The sequence below is a fragment of the Typopeltis vanoorti genome, chromosome 3, assembly GCF_054136105.1.
Source record: "Typopeltis vanoorti isolate ZY-2024b chromosome 3, IOZ_Tvanoo_1.0, whole genome shotgun sequence".
Classification (NCBI taxonomy): Eukaryota; Metazoa; Arthropoda; class Arachnida; order Uropygi; family Thelyphonidae; genus Typopeltis; species Typopeltis vanoorti.
The window spans coordinates 20,302,118-20,318,005 of record NC_143551.1 but is presented as its reverse complement, the minus strand read 5'-3'; the positions used below and the strand labels follow the sequence as shown (position 1 = coordinate 20,318,005).

Sequence of the window (15,888 nt, the reverse complement as noted above, 5' to 3'; positions counted from 1 at the left end):
GTTTCTTTACTTCCTATGTTTCTGCTTCATCTTTCCCGCCAATTCTCTTTATTTTACCATCAACTCTCTCTCTGTCAACGAACTCCTCTTTTTGGCAATGAAGATGATCTCAGTCAACAATGAATGTCCTTTCGCTGATGAATGTATTCCCTGTTGATGAACAACCTTCCTGTCATCTCTCCTTCTCACTGTCGAATTTTCTGTCGATCTTGTGATGACTTCTTATGTGATTATGTCTCGTCTTACAAAGTGACAGCTTTTATACAAAAAGTTTTGCAAGTTGTGCACATGCTCATTTCCCTGAGATTAATAATGAGAACACGTCATACATATTATGCTGATATCACAGCTCTTATATCACAAAATTTGAATAACACATAATTTGCATTTAGAATTCTCTCTTCCGTCTAAGGTAGGTTGAGTCTTCTCTTCAGCAGGATCTTCCAGTCTTCTCTATTCTTGCTGTCCGAAAAAGTTCCTAATATGTTCTGCATCCCGAGGTGTTCTTTACTGATTTCAGCCAGGTAATTCTTTTTCTTCCGGGTCTTCTTTTTTCAGTTGGAAAAGAATTGATTAGTAGGTTAGGAAGTCTGTCTGCATCCATGCGTACAGTGTGGCCAAACCATCTCAGTTGTTGTTTATAATTTTTTCTATTACCATCTTTTTATATAATAATTTTTGTCTGACTGTGCTGTTTGTTTTCTTTTCTATCCAACTTGTTCTATTTATTTTCCTTAAGCATTTCATTTCAAATGCCAGCAGTTTTTTCTCCTCTCTTTTCTTAACTGTCCACACTTCTGCTCTATAGATGACTGTTAGTATAATTATTGCTTCATATAATTTGATTTTGGTTTGCTTAGATATCTTGTTTGTTTTCCAGATTGTCTGCAATTTTTTCATGGTGGTCCATCCTATTGCTATTCTGTGTTTGATTGTTTTGAGTTCATTTATTGTTTCTGTTAGTTTTGATCCAAGATATATGAAGTTGTCTACTTGTTCTATTTGTTCTCCATTTAGGATAACTGAGATGGTAGTTCTGTTCCTCCCCATTTTCATCACGTTTGTCTTTTGTATATTTATTGTCATGTCATATGTTTTACAGGTTTCATTTAGCTTGTTTATCAACCTTTGTAGTATAATTATTGTATATAATTTGATTTTGGCTTGCTTAGATATCTTGTTTGTTTTCCAGATTTTCTGTAATTTTCGCATGGTGGTCCATCCTATCGCTATTACAGTTCTCATTTGGGGTTCTTCTTGCAATAAGGACAGGATCATCTGCATATTTGATATTCTTTATGTTTAAACCACTGACATTGATTCCAGGCTCATTGTCTATTGCTTTCTTTACTGAAAGCAATAGACCTTCAATAGAATATAATTTATAATATATAATAGACAATAGAATATTATATAGAATATAGAAATAGGCAACAGAATATAATTTACATAATTGAAATGTATTTTTCATTAATAATAAATTTTTTTAAACAAACTTGTAAAAGCCAACATGTTACATAAAACATCCATGTCAGATTTTACAGTATCAGACTGTATAGCAAAGATCAGTAGGATCAATCAGGTAGCAGTTAGATGAGTAGTATCATTAAGCAGGAGCTGGAAAAAAAAAAAAAAAAAAGAGAGAGAGAGAGAATGAACATGAAAAATGAAATGAGGAATATGAGGAATGATATTAGAGTGATAATAAAGTGTACAAAATAATGGAATGAAAGAAAAAGGGCAAAGAGGTGATGAGTGATTCCAGGATAGCAGCATATGGAGATTCCATGGTTAGAAGATCAGTTAATGAAAGAGTCCATAAGGTCTGCTATCAGGAGGAAGAATGAGTAGGATAACTCGGGCGTTGGATATGAAGAAGAAACAAGCAAGAGAGTTAGTGGTGGTTGTGGGGACAAATGATCTAAGTGAACATAAGGAGCATGTGAGGACAAATATCAGGAGGTTATTGAGAAGAGTGAAAGATAACAGTGTAATGGGAAAGGTTGTCATGATTAGTTGAGATGGAGAGTCAAAATCATGAAAGGTATGCTAGCAGAACAGGTGAGGAGAAGGGAATACAGTTTGCGGATACATGGAATTATACAGGTGTGATGGGTTGCATCTGAAAGGCTTTGGATTGAGTGCACTGGAGAAAGTGTTGATAGATGGAAGTACAGTGTGATGTGAGCAAGAGTGCAGAAGCAAGAGATCAAGCAAAATAAGGTGAGTGGTATTGAAGAGACAGAAGTACTTGGCAATGGAAACAGTAGTAGTGAGAGATGAAGAGAGAAAGGAAATGCAATAGGAGCAGGCAAACAGAGTAAGCCCTGGAGAGTGGATGTTGAAAGTGGCAGTGAATATGTGTATGAAGATGGAGTATATTGCAATGTGGGTGGGCAAGTTGAGACTGAGCAGATATACAGGGTGTTCGGGATAAATTTGACATATTTATAATTAATTATATTTTTCCGTAAGTTACATGTATTAACACACACTTCTCTTCATTTAAAAGTTTGGACCCTTCTTCATTCACATACAAGATGTCAGAAAGGATGGATAGCTGGAACCCACCTGAATCATGGAAGAGAATAACTTGTATCATGATGATTCGTGCCCGCCATCAAAATAAGGATATTACGACTGCTGCCCAATGCTCCCTGAATACAGTAAAAACAATCAGGCATGAACTAGAGACTTGCAATGGTGACTACGAGGATGTAGCAAGAAGAAAGATCCCTAGCAGACGATCTGATTGCGTTCGTACAGCAGAATTCCTCGCAAATCTGCAGGAACAGGTGTTGAAGAACCCTGGAATTGGAATTCGGGCTTTGTTCGTGGAGTTGCTAACTGTAGTCAAGCCCTGGATAACAAGGGTAGCCAATGGTAGGCCGTATGTATGGCAGCAGGATTCGGCCCCTTGCCACACCTCTGGTAAAAGTCAAAAATGGTTGTCTGAAAATTTCTACGACTTCACCAGTCCAAATGTTTGGCCTCCAAACTCCCCAGACCTTAACCCCATGGATTATTTTGTATGGGGCGCAGTTGAAAAAGACACCAATCGCACTTCCAGTAATACAAAAGCCCAGTTAATGGATAAAATTAAAACAGTTTTTGCGGCCCTTCCCAGGGAGACTGTAGCATCAGCTTGTTCGAGGTTCCGAAGCAGAATTGAAGCTGTGATCGATGCTAATGGTGGTTATTTTGAGTAAATCTTGTTGATAGTATTGTAATTAACTCTGCCTGTAATGTTTTTTGTCAATTCATTAAATTTAATATATACAAAGAAGATTTTCTTTTTCCTTACGAAACTGTCAAATTTATCCCGAACACCCTGTATGTGATAAGTGGTGATAAAGGTGTGGTAGGGAAATCACAACACCAACTGGCTTGGATAGGACTGGTTACAGTGTGTTTGTTTACAAATGCCAGAAGTATCAGAAATATGGGAGATGAAATGCTTTCAGTGATGGAGTTTATTCTAACAGGAGAAATGGAAGGAAACAGTATTTTTCATGAGGACAGAAAGGACAAGAAGAGAGGGGGGGGTGCTGCTGGTGATAGCATGGGAATTATGTCCACTTAAGGTAGACATGAAAGAGAGAAATAGTGTCAATGGTTATGAGGCAGTGTGGTATGAAGTGGAGATTGACAGGAAGACATTTAGTTCGATGTTGCTATAGTGGTGATGAAGAAATGTATAAGCATTTCTATTTCCTATGTCAGAGGCACATCAGAAAAGATAGTCAAAGTACTGATGAAACAGCCTTTGCATCACATTCAAATCTCGTGTTAAATTAGCAACTCTGATCTGCTCGCCTAAGGATAAACTTTACTCTCTAGCACATTCTGGAGTGTATGAAGTTCCCTGTGACTTGGCCTACTATGGGCAGTTAGGAAGATTTGTTAACATCCACCTGGAAGAACATAAAAAATACATTTGCTACCTTTATTATGGCAAGTAAGGATTAACACACCACGTTTTGGACACCACTTCACACAGGATTAGATGGAAGAAAACTAATGTGCTATTTAGAAGTTGTTACAGATCTGAAAGATTATTTTTTGAGTCAGTCATGGCTATGAAGAATTCTCCTAACCTGAAGAAATAGAGTTGCATTAATTTGTCAAAAATTTGGGAGACTTTTATCTTAAGAGCAACTCCCACATAGCTGTATTATTTTATTTTTTTTTGTTTTTTAACATTAGAGGGTGTTGCCAAAATCGGACTTTAGATCTTTTGTCCATTACATCATACATTACAGGTTTTTTCAACATTAGAGGGCACTAAAATAGGACTTCAGATCTTTTGTCTATTACAATTGTATTGTTTCACTTACTCATTGTTGCAAATACATGCTGTGTTGTGCTCTGATGATGCTGATTTGAAATTCAGCGAAATATAAGCAGTTAATAAAACATCATTTTATAAAATAGTTCGTTGGGTCTAGTCGACATCATTAAAAAAAAAAGTCATGAATGTATAAACAACTTTGTTTAGTGAACAAAGGAAGTTAATTATTATGGGTGATTTTAATTATGGCAGTATAGATTGGAATGAAGAGGCAGCATTTAGAAATAAGGAAAATAAATTACTTGAGTTCTTGAGAGATAACCATCTCAGGCAACACATAAAGGAGAGCATGCGAGGATCGAGAGTTTTAGATCTGATCATTTCATCAAAGCATGTAATTGTGAGTGAGGTTTTACACTTTCCTCCAGTTGGTGAGAGTGATCATAAAGTGATCACCTGGGTTGTGGCTAGCCATATGCAGACTTCTTGAGGAAAAGATATATGTGGAATTATACGGCTGGTGATTATGACAAGCTTAGGAGACAGCTTAGAGCTATAGCATGGTAAGAGAAGTTGAGCAGTAATGAAATAAATGCTTGCTTGGGAACTGATAAAGGCATCAATGTGTGAATGTATTCCGAAGGCCAAAACACTGAATAAGAGAGGTGTAAAATGGATGAATGAGGGGATTAAGCATGGAATTTGGAAGAAGAAGAAGAAGAAGGTATTTTGGAGGCAGTAGACTATGAATAATGGTAATAATCAGTTACATGAATATATTGCTGGCCTGGTTGGCCAAGTAGTTAGCGTATCAACTCTCTAGCCGAAAGGCTGCAGGTTCAAATTCTGCCATGGGCTTGGATGTTTCTGATTGTCTGTGAAAATACTAGTGGTGGTGGGCAGTATATGACATTGGTGTAGTTGCAGTTCATTGTAGAGTAGATGCCCTCCCTCAGTGAGTCTGAATTCTCTAGAGGTGTCACTTAACAATAATAATAAAGAACAAGCCAGGAGATGGACTCAGTAAGGAAAACAACAGTACAGTATGTGCAGAAACTGACAAATCAGGTGAAGAAAAACCCTAGAGAGTTTTTTTTTTTTTTTTAGGTATGTGGCAAGTAGAAGGAAGAATGATCAGGGTAAGATGATGATAATGAATGAAATGGCAGAATGGTAACTGCTGCAGAAGACATTGTTGAGATATTCAGTGATCAATTTATAAGGCTCTTTCATCCTGATCAGGGTGGAATCATGAGGAACTTAAATGTAGAGGACATAGGAGAGAATGGCTTAATTGTAAGTGAGTAGGAGTTATTTGAGGAAATAAATGACCCTGATGTCAATAAGGAGATAGGCTTTGATGACATATCACCGCATCTTAAGGGAAGAATTATTATTATTATTATTATTTAGGCCTCCAAGGAGTCAAAAGACTCATCGCGGTAGGTCCTTCCTAGGAAACACAAAGTCCATCAAGACTCATCGTGGGAGGTCCCTCCTAGGAAACACAAAGTCTATCATACCACTCCTTAAACTCATTGACCATTCTCGCTCTCACCACTCTATCAGGCAATGCATTCAATGGTTCAACCACCCTCCATGCAAAGAAACCACTCCTCACCCTCTTGCTCACAGTTTCCATTCATAACTTCCAGGGATGGGCCCCTTGTCATCACTCTTTCATGCTGTTCAACCAAGCGAAAGAACACCTCAGTGTCAACCCTGTAATCACCTCTCCTTCTATTCACCAAACTCTGCAATCCGCATTCCCTCAGCCGATCCTTATAACTAACATTGTACAGTCCTGAAACCACCTTTGTTATCTGCCTTTGTACCCTTTCCACAGTTAATTTATCCCACTCAAATCCTGGAGACTAAATCTGAGAACAATAGTCTAAGTGTGATCTGATCAGGGTCTTATACAATGGAATGATAACTCTTATCTCTGCAGGTCAGCATCCTTCTCATTATTGCAGCAATCCTCTGTGTTACCTTCACCATCTTTGCAATAAATCCCCTGAATTTCAGGTTTCTATCAATCATCAACCCCCCAATCTCTTATCTTTCCTACTTCCTCCAGCATAGCTCCTCCAATAGAGTATGCAGCGTCCCATCGATGTGTCCCAAACCTCAAGACCTTACATTTTGCTGCATTAAACCGATAACCCCCATTCATTTACCCATCTGTCTAGCTTACTGAAATCCTCTTGAAGGGCAACCACATGTGCACTATTACTAATAACCCTTCCCAGCTTCGCATCATCCACGAACAACTGAACATCCCCCTGAAATCCAATGACAATGTCATTGATATAAAGGTTAAACAATATAGGTCCCAGTATTCCCCAGGATTTTCTTTGGAACTTAGAGCCGATCTCTTCTCATATTCCAGTTTCACCTTCCTTACAATACTAGTCACTCTCCTGGCCTGTGTCTTATATTTTTCATGCATCTGCTCTTCACCTGTCTCCTTATATCTCTTCCATAGCCCCTTTTCACATGCAGTTCCTTTTTAATATTGTTTGTCATCCACTTTACACCAAATTGTATCCTCTTCTTCACTTGTGGAATACAGCTTACTATTGCTGCTAACAAATATTCCTTCACGATTTTCCAAGCACTAATGATATCCAGGCCTTCCAATTCCTCCCTCCATGTAACTTCCCCAAGTTGATGTCTAAGACTATTATAATCACCTGCCTTATAATTCCACATGTTCCCATCTCTTTGATACTCCTGCATGTCTAAAAACCACATGGTCAGTCTCTCCAGCTGGTGGGAGAGATGTCATCTCAGTTATTATCACCTCTTTTGATGCTATGACCAAATCCAAAACTCTTGAACCTTTTGTTCCCTCTATTACATGTTGCCTAAGACATTTGTCGCTCAAGAATTCTAGAAATTCCATTCCTTTATTGCTACATGCATCTTCCTCCTCCCAATTTTTACTGCTGTAGTTAAAATCTCCCATAACAATCATTCTTCTTGCACTTGCCAAGCTCAACTGTCTAAACATCTCTTGGTCCCCATCCTCTGTGCTCCTTGGTTTGTAGCAACACTCCAATAAATATTCTGTCTTGCCCATCTCTACCATACACCATATGATTTCGAAATCATTTATGTCACTGCCTTGCAAAGCCTCCACTCTTAGAGGTCATAAGTCATCACTTATCATAAGCAGTACTCCACCACCATGCTTTCCCTTCCTATCCTGCCAAAAAAATGCTGTACCATGTTACTTCTATTCCTGTTATTATATCCTCTTCTGTCAACCACGTCTCAGTGATCCCAATAATCTTTGGCCAGGCTGACTATCAGCACCACCAATTCCTCTCTTCTATTCCAGATACGCCTGGCATTAGTATAAAGCATAAAAATGCCACTGTTTCTATACCCAGCATTACCCCTCTAGACTCCACTGGGCTCAGCGTTACCTGATATCACCCCCCTTCTCCCAAGTACCTATTCCCACAAGAGGCCACCCCCGCTACCATCCACCTTGGGCATTCTAGTTTCCCTGCATTGACACTTGGACTCATTCAGAAAACAGCAATCTCTCCCGATGCCTACGTCCTTCCTCATTCAAATGCAAGTGGTCTCTCGCATACAATTCCTCTCTGTCCTCACACACCCTCCAAGCATCCACATATTCTAATCCTCTCTTCTGACACATTTTAGCTATTATGTTATTCAATATTACTGCTCTTCTGCTCAGCTCGTCACTATCATACTTAGGCAACAGGTACACTACCTTTCCTCTCTGCGTCTTCTTTCATACAACCTCAGGCAAGAATCTCATATCTCTCACTGCCCAATTTACATTATCTCTCAAGTCATTTGTTTCTACCATCACAATCATCTCATCCACCCTTTCACCCCTCTTAATTGCCATAGCCACACTTTCTATCATTCCTCCAAGCAAACACTCTTCACGCATCCTATCTTGAAAAAATGTTCCAGGGAATTGGCATGCATGTTTAATAAGTCTTGCAACAGCACAGGCTTCAAGGGAGTGGAAGGAGGGTAAAATTGTTCCACTGTATAAAGGTGGTGACAGGGCTAGAGGTTCAAATTATAAGCCAATCTGTATATCTGGAGTTGTGCAGAAGGTACTAGAGAGAGAGAGATTGGCAAGAAGTAACTTAGTAACTGCATAAATTTCATTTCCTTCTTCCCATGTGTCCTCTACTCCTTCCAATCTATGTTTCTATAGTTGAAATCTCCCATAATAATTATATGCCCTCAACTCATTGAGCTTATTTGCTGATGCATATTATCCCCATCATCCTTCCCATCTCCTGGTGTATAGACAATTGTATATTTTGTTCTGCTAGTGTCTATCTCACACCAGATAGCCTCAAATGTGCTATTTTCACTGGCCTGGAATTGAACTTCTACTATCTTTATTTGTAGTTCATTGGCTATCATCAATAACACTCCCCCCATTCTTACTCCTTCTCATTCTATCTCACTCAGTATACTGTTTTCTGTCGGCCATGTCTCATTAATGCCAATAACCTTTGGCCAGGATGATCTAACCAATACCCAAAACCCCTTCCCCTTTCTGAATGCTCCTGGCATTAGCATATACAAAGTGCAAAAAAAAACCCTTAGGCTCACTATTATCCTGATGCTTTATACTAACTATCCCATTCTGGTTTCTTACCAATGGTATTAACTTAGGCATTTTATGCACATTCTTGCAATTTTGTCGACCACTTCAATCTCGTGACTGAACTCACACTTTTGACCCTCGCTTTCATAGCATTTTTGACATACTTTCCCATCACTATCACTTTCAAGCTAAAGTATATTTATGTTTAGTAATTGTGAAGAAGAACAATGCCGTCCAAGCAATTATTGCTTATAGAATTCAACCAAAGGGACTTCGTACAGTGTAATGTCTGTCAAAGTCCCTTTGGTTGAATTCTTTAAATAATAATGCCTTGGATGGCATTGTTCTGCTTCACATAAGTGACATGTGCTATACTACACAACTTAGCATGTAGAAAGATTATAGTAATCATATTTAAATAAGACTTAACTTAAATCTAAGTAACACCACAATACAATCTAATTCTAACACAATTCTTAACTAATATCACTATTTTTTCTATACTAAACAACTTAGCTTTCAGAGCTCTCCAAACACAGGTCTGCTACCATGTGCTACTGACAGCATCCCAAATATCCATCCTATTTATTAGAGGCCTGAAGTAGCTTGGAAAAAACTCCATGTCTGGTCTGTTTCTTAGAGCAGTTTATTTCCGGATAATGTAACCCTTAGCACACAACACCCATGGTACTATAGGTTTACAACCTTTCATGAGTGGGATGTATGTGCAAAAACAAAACGAAATAAAAATTATTATACCTAAACAATTCTGTGTTATGTTTGCTGTCTATTTATTTCCACTTTACTAAGAATAATACATAAAATGTAAGCACGATGCAGCTGAACATGTAATTCCTGCAACAAGCAATTGTTATCTGAAAGGAATGATAGTTATATACAGGATATTCATTTTAGACAAATTATGGACTCTACAACCATGTTATAAATAACTATTTTAATTTCCTGACGTTTCAACCTTCATATTAAGGTCATCATCTGGAATACACACATATATACAGAGACAAGCTGAATTACATTTCACACAGTATTGCTAAAGAGACAATGATTTGATCAATGGTTATTCTACTGGCATGACCTCTAGTGAAAATAGAATATTAAAAAAAAAATTAATTACTTAATTAAAAAAAAAACTACACCAAAGCTATATTCTATTTAAGATAACATCAGAGAAACATTCTTTCTTATAGATAGTTTTCTTACAGCAACAATGATGTCCTAATTTAACATGACAATTGTTATATTAGATTTAAGATTCTGGATTACCTATGGTCCTATTTATAGTTAACTCTTAGGGAGAAAGGTTAAGTGGGTAGAATATGTGCCTTCCATATGTTTAGTCTATGAAATTTGGATATGAGATTTTCTTTCTTTGTTTTTCCAAATTTTTTCCAACTTCTATTTTTCCAAATTTCATACACTAAAAGATCGACAACATTCTGAAAACCAACGGACATATTGAATTTCTCTGCAGTGTACATAAACAACCAACTACAAGCCAGTGATGATGATAACCAAATAGAAGCAAGGAACAACAGGAGCCATCAATTACTGCCAGGTAACAGCAACATAGTCAACCTATCCAACCACGCCTTACACAAAGATGAACTCTCGCTATTCAGCAAAGGTTTAAACTTTGCTGCAGCCACTCAGATCGATTAACAAACTGGATTTTATTTATAATATTGAAAGAGGCTTAAGATTCATCCCAACTACCATAGCAGATAAAATACATTTAGAAACCACTAACATTTTAAATGTAAATTATAAGAAACAATAACAAGCAACTTAACGAAACACGAATTAACAGCGATGAAATCACTAAAATCAAATCCGGACATCGTAATTACTAGAGCCAATAAAGGCAGTGTCACAGTTATTCTTAATCAAACCACATATTTCGAAAAAAAATGAATTATTATTTTTTTTTAATATTCTATTTTCACTAGAGGTCATGCCAGTAGAATAACCGCTGATCAAATCATTGTCTCTTTAGCATACTGTGTGAAATGTAATTCAACTTGTCTCTGTATATATGTGTATACTCCAGATGATGACCTTAATATGAAGTTTGAAACGTCAGGAAATTAAAAGTTATTTATAACATGGTGGTAGAGTCTATAATTTGTCTGAAATGAATGCTGATCACCGTGTAACACTAAAGGAAAGGATATATAGGTTTTTGATCTAAATAGAATATCTAATTAAATGCCAAATACTAGTCAATACAAAGTCTATTCTACCACTTAAACTCATCCATCATTCACTTTCACCACTGTCATAGCAATTCATGCATTCCATGCTCCTACCACTTTCCATGCAAACAATTTACTTCTTACAATTTACTCACTACTTCCTTTTCTAACTTTCAGGGTTGGCTTCTCATCCTTGTTTCCTCCCCTCATTCCACCATATGAAAATATCTTCTCAGTGGTAATATGATAATAATTATTCAGCAGCTTAAATGTTTCAATCATATCTCCCCTTTGTCTTCTATCCATCAAACTCTGCAGTCTACATGCCTTCATTCTATCCTTATAATCCAGATTGTAGTTCTGATATAATTTTTGTTATCAATCTCTGAATCCTCTCCAAGGTTACCTCATTTCCTTTGAATCCCAGTGAGTAGATCTAAGCACAGAAATCAAGATCTGGTCTGATCCAAGCTTTATACAATGGGCTACCACCACCCTGTCATCTCTCAAGGTCAATGTCCTCCTCAATATAGAAATAGTTCTCAGAGATGTCTTATCAACCTTTACAATATTTCTTTTTGACCTTCAAATTTCCCTTTTTTCTTTCAGTATAAGTCCGACAAGTGGAGTATGAAGCATGCTATCTTTGGATCCCAAATTTAAAACCATGCATGTAGTTACATTAAACTGACATCCTCATTCATTTACTCACCTTTCCAGCTTATTCAAATCCTCCTGAAGAGCCAAAACATCAGCACTATTACTAATATTCCTTCCAAGCTTCAATCTGCAGATAACTGAATATCTCTCTCTCTCTCTGTAATTCTGTGACAATATCATTGAGATAAAGTTTGAACAATAATGGTCCTAGTACTGAATCCTGTGGAACTCCACTTGTAACTATTCTACTCCCTGATACTGTTCCCCATATACAACTCTCTGATATCAGAAAACAGTTATCAATCCACTAACCTGATATTCAAATCCACATGTTGCAACTTAAAAAACAACTTTTCATGTGGCACCCTGTCAAATGCCTTTGGAAAAAAAAAAAAAGCAGCATATACCTTACACTCATCCATTTCTCTTGTTACTCTATTGTAAAAGATACCCAAATTACTAAAAACAAGTATATTCTTTAACAAATAATACTGCCCAATTCTGTATCTGAGCTCTTACCAATTTCTCCAAAATCTTAACTATAGAAGAAATACAAACAGGCCTAAAGTTGATAATTAAAGTTATTTAGGCACTGAATTCAACCATGATTATTTAATATTATGAAAATTGCAATATTTAAACTTCTGCTCACCTGATAATTGTGTGCTTTTCCCTACTGACAATTTCTCTGTCTGAAGAAAAGAGAATGGTATGGTAAGGGATTGTTCCTGCAGTTTGTTTTACCTGTGCTAGAATGCCATTATAGACAAGTAGGTCATCCACAAGTAACTAAAAGTTAAAAAAAGTACTAGTTTACAAGATGAAATGAAACCCATGGAAATTTCATGTAAAATTATAAGATAAATTTATTGTCAATTAGCTTATTACATACTAATAATTATATATCCTAGATAAATCATCCACAAATGATTTTTGTGGATGATTTATCCACAAATCATTCACAAAGGCCAGCCTGGCTGCGGGTTCGAATCCCACCTTTAGCATGGATGTTTGTGATTGTCTGTGAAAGTACTAGTGGTGGTAGTCGGCGATAGATGGCATTGGTGGTAGATGATGAAGGTTGGTGGAGTAGTGAGACAAGGAGCTGTAGAGTAGATGCCCTCCCTCGATGAGTCTTTGGACTCCCTGGAGGTGTGATGTAATAATAATAAATAGCAAAAAATTATAGAAATTTGGAGTAAATTTATTAGATAAATCTATTATCATGATACTAATCCATTAAAACATTAATACACACTAATATATTATACACTGGTGTCCAAAACCTAAGGACAAACACTATTTCTGAAGATTACAACTGCAAATTCAGATGAACCAGATTGTGGCAATTTGTATAACTGACAATTTTGAGTAGAAAGCAGGTACACACTGAAATTTTCAAATCACATGCAAAGGGGTCATATTGTAGCACTCAAGAGGATAAAAGGCTGCACTAAGTGAATTGTGTTTGAAGGAAGCTATTTTCGTGAAGGAATAAAGTTGCAATCTTTGATGTTTTGTAATTGCTCAAAGACATCATCTAGATGATTTGGCATGGGGAAAAGTTATTGGAAATCTTGAAGAAGGCTGCAGAATTACTGATATTGCCAGAGAGTGTGGAATCTCGCATAGTATTGCATCCAGGCTCTGGGTAGCATTTCAAACCAATGGAATGTGCTCCAGACATTTGCTAAGAGCTCACCCTTGCTCTTAGATGAACTGAAGGTACTCAATATATATTGAAAAATATCAATGTGAATATAGCAGTGGGCCTGGACAGTATGTCTGTTCATGTACTACAAGAACATGCAAGTGAACTGGAAGTGCCTCTGATGATTGTTTAATCTAAGTATATTGGAGCATGAAGACAGATTACTGGTTATAACAGAAAAACTTAATCAATGCACCATGGAAGGTTAGCTTGAAAGCTGGCTCCATTCACGTATAGGTATGCAGATGTCATTAGTGCATGGGAAGTGGTCAAGGATTGTTTGAGCAGGGTAGTAGCTGAGTGCATATCCAGGGTCAGAAGGATAAAACGAGTATGGATTAAGTGGATGACTAGCAATATAAAGCAGCAACTGCAAAAAAAAAAAGAAAGCATTGTGGAAGGAATATAAACAACAAGGTGATCAGCATGAGCAGTATAAAGCACAAGTAAGAAGGGTAACTAGTATGGTTAGGAAGACTAAATCAGATTGCAAAAGAAAATTAGCTAAGCAGGCCAAAGTAAATCCAAAAAAGATTTTTTGCTACATACCAAGTATGAGAAAGAATAATTATGGAAAAATAACTTTACTCAGTACTGATGATAAGAAAGTGAAAAAAGCAGAAAATATAGATGATCACTTTGCAAAGGTATATCATCTAAGTGGTGACTTTGTAGTTACTGAGTGACATGATACACAGTGATGAGAGCATTGAGGTAGATGAACTGAAGGTACTCAGTATATTTAAAAATATCAATGTGAATACAGCAGTGGGCCTGGACAGAATGTCTGTTTGTGTGCTATGGGAATGTACAAATGAACTGGCAGTACATCTGATGATTTTTTAATCTAAGTCTCAGCTCTGGCAATGTTCCAAGGGAGTGGAAAGAGGCTAATATAGTTCCATTACATACAGGTGGCCACAAGCAGAAGTAGCAAATTACAGACCAATCAGTATCTCTGAGTGGTGGTTAAAGTATTGGTAAAGTTGGTTAAAAGTAAAATTCATGAATTGGTGTATGGGAATATGATACTTTATGGGGATAACATGGCTTTGTAAAAGGCATGTCTTGCCTCAGTAATTTATTCGCATTTTATAATAAGGTGAGCAGACCTGGTTAAAGGAAATGGCTACACTATGATACTGCTGGACTTTGCAGAGGCATTTGACAGCACACTGCATGGAAAACTATTACATAAGTTGAAGCAAATGGGAATGGATATGAGGCTAGTGGCATAGATATGAGGGTGGCTGATAGACAGACAGAGGGTGATGTATGGTGGAGTGGAATCAAGGCGAATGACAGTAACTAGTGGAGTGCCCCAGGGCTCTGTACTAGGATCACTACGCTTTAATTTGTATATTAATGATACAGCAGAAGATCTGAAGGGGAATATTCAGTCTGCAGTATGGGAAAAACATAATGGATGTTGATTTAATGTGGAAAAGTGTAAGGTTATGCATTTTGGGATACAAAGATTACAAGCAGTGTACCACAGTGAGGGAACAGCATTCCAGGAAATTGATGAAGCCAGGGATTTGGGGGTAGTAGTAGATAGAGTTGAAGTTTAGAGGGTATACTGCTAAAGTTGCCAGGGTAGCTCACAGAATTACTTGGTTAATGAAGAACACACTCACAAACATAAATGAATGAGTTATTATTCCTCTTTATAAAACTTGATATGAGCACATCTGGATTACTGTGTTCAGGTCTGGTCACTTGAATTTTTAAGGATCAGGAAGTGGTGGGGTGGTTAAGGGTCAAAGCTGTATAACTGAGAGGAGACCTCCACATAGCCTTTCAAGGAATGCGGAGAACCGACCAGGGCTTCTGACCTAATGTTCAATCCTCACCTTTTCGTGGTGCACCCTGTTGGATATCTAGTTGGATACTGAACGAACGAGGATGGGCTGGCAATTTGGGATTTAGCCAACCAAATTGTATTCTTATTGGTTAAACCAAACTAAAAAATGATGGTACAACATGACAAAATTTCATGCCGGCTGGGGGTCGCCCGGTTAAACAAGGCCCCTGTTGTTTTCGCCAAGGAACCAGGGCAAACAGCGAAAAGTCAGCTAATGGAACAAATCTGAAAACACACTACAACTCAACATCAGAGTTAAAGATCAGTACTATCAACATAAGAAGCCTGAATGGCAAAGAAATGGAGCTAGCTGAGGAATTACATAAGTACCAGATCGACATAATAGGGGTGACTAAAACAAAAAAGATAAAAACTGGTGAGATCTTTCTGAGCAATAAATACAAAATGTTATATTCAGGCAATGACAATCAAGGAAAAGAAGGAGTAGCCATAGTATTGAACACAAAATACGCGGCTAATCTTCTTGAATGGCAGACAGTCTCAAGTAGAGTAATGTGGGCAAATATGAGAATG

The 15,888-nt window shown here is 37.3% G+C and overlaps 1 protein-coding gene across 3 annotated transcripts in view; it reads right to left on the bottom strand.

Annotated features, from left to right (window-relative positions):
- Positions 1-15,888, bottom strand: part of LOC150107973 (katanin-interacting protein-like) — a 726,539-nt gene that overhangs the window by 33,104 nt on the left and 677,547 nt on the right. For all 3 annotated transcript variants that reach the window (XM_090415492.1, XM_090415493.1, XM_090415494.1), the window contains one exon: positions 12,432-12,568. In XM_090415492.1, the coding sequence (XP_090271618.1) occupies positions 12,432-12,568 (137 nt within the window). The remainder of the gene's footprint in view (positions 1-12,431; positions 12,569-15,888) is intronic.